Below are 3,292 nucleotides of genomic sequence, written 5' to 3' on the forward strand. Positions count from 1 at the left end.
GATGTTGGGTTGGCGTATTTCGAGATTAGGATTTGTCACTCCAATTGTCGGAGAGGTATCTCTGGGCCCTCTCGGTAATGCACATCACTTAAAGCCTTGCAAGCATTGCAACTAATGAGTTAGTTGCGGGATGATGAATTACGGAACGAGTAAAGAGACTTGCCTGTAACGAGATTGAACTAGGTATTGGATACCGACGATCAAATCTCGGGCAAGTAACATACCGATGACAAAGGGAACAACGTATGTTGTTATGCGGTCTGACCGATAAAGATCTTCGTAGAATATGTAGGAGCCAATATGGGCATCCAGGTCCCGCTATTGGTTATTGACCGGAGACGTGTCTCGGTCATGTCTACATTGTTCTCGAACCGTAGGGTCCGCACGCTTAATGTTACGATGGCAGTTATTATGAGTTTATGCATTTTGATGTACCAAAGGTTGTTCAGAGTCCCGGATGTGATCACGGACATGACGAGGAGTCTCGAAATGGTCGAGACATAAAGATTGATATATTGGAAGCCTATGTTTGGACATCGGAAGTGTTCCGGGTGAAATCAGGATTTTACCGGAGTACCGGGAGGTTACCGGAACCCCCCGGGAATCATATGGGCCTTAGTGGGCCTTAGTGGAAAGTTGAAAGGGCTGCCCATAAGGGTTGAGCGCCTCCCCCCTCCCCTAGTCCTATTAGGACTAGGAGAGGTGGTCGGCCACCCCTCTCCCTCTTTCCCCCTTGGGAATCCTAGTTGGAATAGGATTGGGGGGGGGGGGGAGTCCTACTCCCGGTAGGAGTAGGACTCCTCCTGCGCCCTCCTCCTGGTCGGCGCACCTCTCCTCCTTGGCTCCTTTATATACGGAGGCAGGGGGCACCTCTAGACACACAAGTTGATCATTGAGATCGTTCCTTAGACGTGTGCGGTGCCCCTTGCCACCATATTCCACCTCGATCATATCATTGTAGTGCTTAGGCGAAGCCCTGCGTCGGTAGAACATCAAGATCGTCACCACGCCGTCGTGCTGATGGAACTCCTCCCCGAAGCTTTGCTGGATCGGAGCTCGGGGATCGTCATCGATCTGTACGTGTGCTAAGAACTCGGAGGTGCCGGAGTAACGGTGCTTGGATCGGTCAGATCGGGAAGAACACGTACGACTACTTCCTCTATGTTGTGTCAACGCTTCCGTTGCGATCTACAAGGGTATGTAGATCAGACTCTCCCCCTCGTTGCTATGCATCACCATGATCTTGCGTGTGCGTAGGAAATTTTTTGAAATTACCACGTTCCCCAACAGGCCTACCTCGCGGAGGTGCGCAAGATGGAGAAACAGTTCTCGGGCCTGGAGCTGCAGCACATACCTTGGGGCACCAATAAGGAAGCCGATGACATTGCCCGGACAGCATCCAAGCGGCAACTGCAGGAGCCGGGCGGCTTTGAGGAGCGACTCTTCAAGCCGTCGGCTGCGCCACCTCTTTCAAGCACGACCCAGCCTCGGGAGGAGCTCCCCCAGCCTCCGGCCACGGGAGCCCCGACCTGTGGACCGACCTCCGGAGCTCGTCTGCTCCTGGTGCTCGAACCTGAGGAGGAATGCTGGACCAAGGAATTCAAGGAGTACTTAATGCATGGGACATTGCTAGAAAAGGAAGAGGAGGCGGAGCGCGTGGCCCGGCAAGCCACGGCATACTGTATCCAAGACGGCGAGTTATATAGGAAACGACCGAACGCTGTCATACTGCGCTGCATATCCAGCGACCAAGGAAGGGAGTTGCTTATTGACATACATGGCGGGGACTGCGGACACCACTCGTCATCACGGACCCTCGTCGGCAAGGTGTTCCGCAGTGGATTCTTCTGGCCTACAACACTCAACGACGTAGCCGAGCTGGTGAAGTCTTGCGAAGCCTACCAATTCCACGCCAAGCAAATCCATCAACCAGCTCAGGGCCTTCAAACTATCGATGCCCATTTTGCAACAAAAAGCTTCATGACGCGTATCAAAGTGTTCTAGCACATGCAAGAGGACGAGCCGTTGGCTCCTTCAGGCAGAAGTATTCTCACAAGGTGGCGCATGCCACATATATTGAGTACCTGGAGAAGCTTCAAGATCGTACCGGCAAATGAGATGAGATGTGGGATTGAACTATGTATGGCTATGTAGTGTCTTAATTATAAAATGTGCTTGAGTATTCATAATGACGGTTGAACTATATACTTATGGTTGAACTATGCTTGTGTACGCTTATTATCTATGGCTGAGTATTTTTAATCTATGTTTACTTATGTCTAAATGTGGGATATGGATGCAATTAGTTCGGTTGATGGAATCTACCTTCGTCCTGGTTTATTGGTCCCCTTTGTAATTGAAATAATTTCTTATTTAACACTATCTTAAATTTGGTTTCCTTATTTGACACTGAAAAACTTTTTCTTCCCTATCTAAAAATGAGTCTAAATTTTATACCTTTTATGACACTTTTGGCCATTTTGAGTCTAAATAACACCGGAAAAGACTCTTTTGTCCTTCATGGGGTATTTGTGTGCGTGGGGTAGTAGCACACACGCAACATGAGTGCGAGGGCTGTAGCACACACGGAGGAGCATATACACACGTAGCAACACATGTATCAACACACACACACACAACAGTGTAGACACATGCAGGGACGAAGCCAGCAATCTGGCAAGATTTGGTGCCCGCCATACCTAATATTTGGTGCACATACTTAGTTGTATGATATACTAGCATACTCCTGTATAGTGCGTGTTTGATTTTAGCTTAGCCGTGCGTCCCTGCTGACCCTGTTGGTCTGATTGCTGATAGCAAATTGATAATGGCTAATGGGCCGTGCTCCTTGAACAGCATGTGGCTTCAGTGCACTCCACACTTTTCCCCTTTAAAAAGAGTAGATGAAGTTTGGTCGTATTTGTTAAGTTATATGTACTATTCCAGTGAGCTTTTGCGTAGTTATGTTATACTCCCTGCATTCCCAAATATTTGTCTTTCTAGAAATTTCAATAGGTGACTACATACAAAGCAAAATGAGTGAATCTACACTTTAAAATATGTCCATATACATCTGTATGTTGTAGTTCATTTGTGTCGGCGTCCTGGGAATGGGGGTCCCCAGACTTGCCTGCCTGTGGCCCGCGGCGTGGCTGAGCCAGCAGGCCGAACGACCCTTCTTCGTCAACAAGGCACCTAAGACCCTCGCGAGGGGCCAAGCCTCGCGAGGCGGACTACACGAGACCTCCTCTGGAGCGTCCTAGACAGGCAGGCTCACGAGGAGTGGAGTTAT

General features: G+C 49.3%; 1 protein-coding gene across 1 annotated transcript; it reads left to right on the top strand.

Annotated features, from left to right (window-relative positions):
- Positions 1–1,314: 1,314 nt before the first annotated feature.
- On the top strand, positions 1,315–2,004 carry LOC147976072 (uncharacterized). The gene has a single exon (XM_087520711.1). The coding sequence runs from the start codon at positions 1,315–1,317 to the stop codon at positions 2,002–2,004; it is 690 nt and encodes a 229-aa protein (XP_087376837.1).
- Positions 2,005–3,292: the final 1,288 nt, after the last annotated feature.

Source organism: Triticum urartu, chromosome 4A (genome assembly GCF_056163025.1).
Source record: "Triticum urartu cultivar PI428250 chromosome 4A, HENAU_Tu73, whole genome shotgun sequence".
NCBI classification, from domain to species: Eukaryota; Viridiplantae; Streptophyta; class Magnoliopsida; order Poales; family Poaceae; genus Triticum; species Triticum urartu.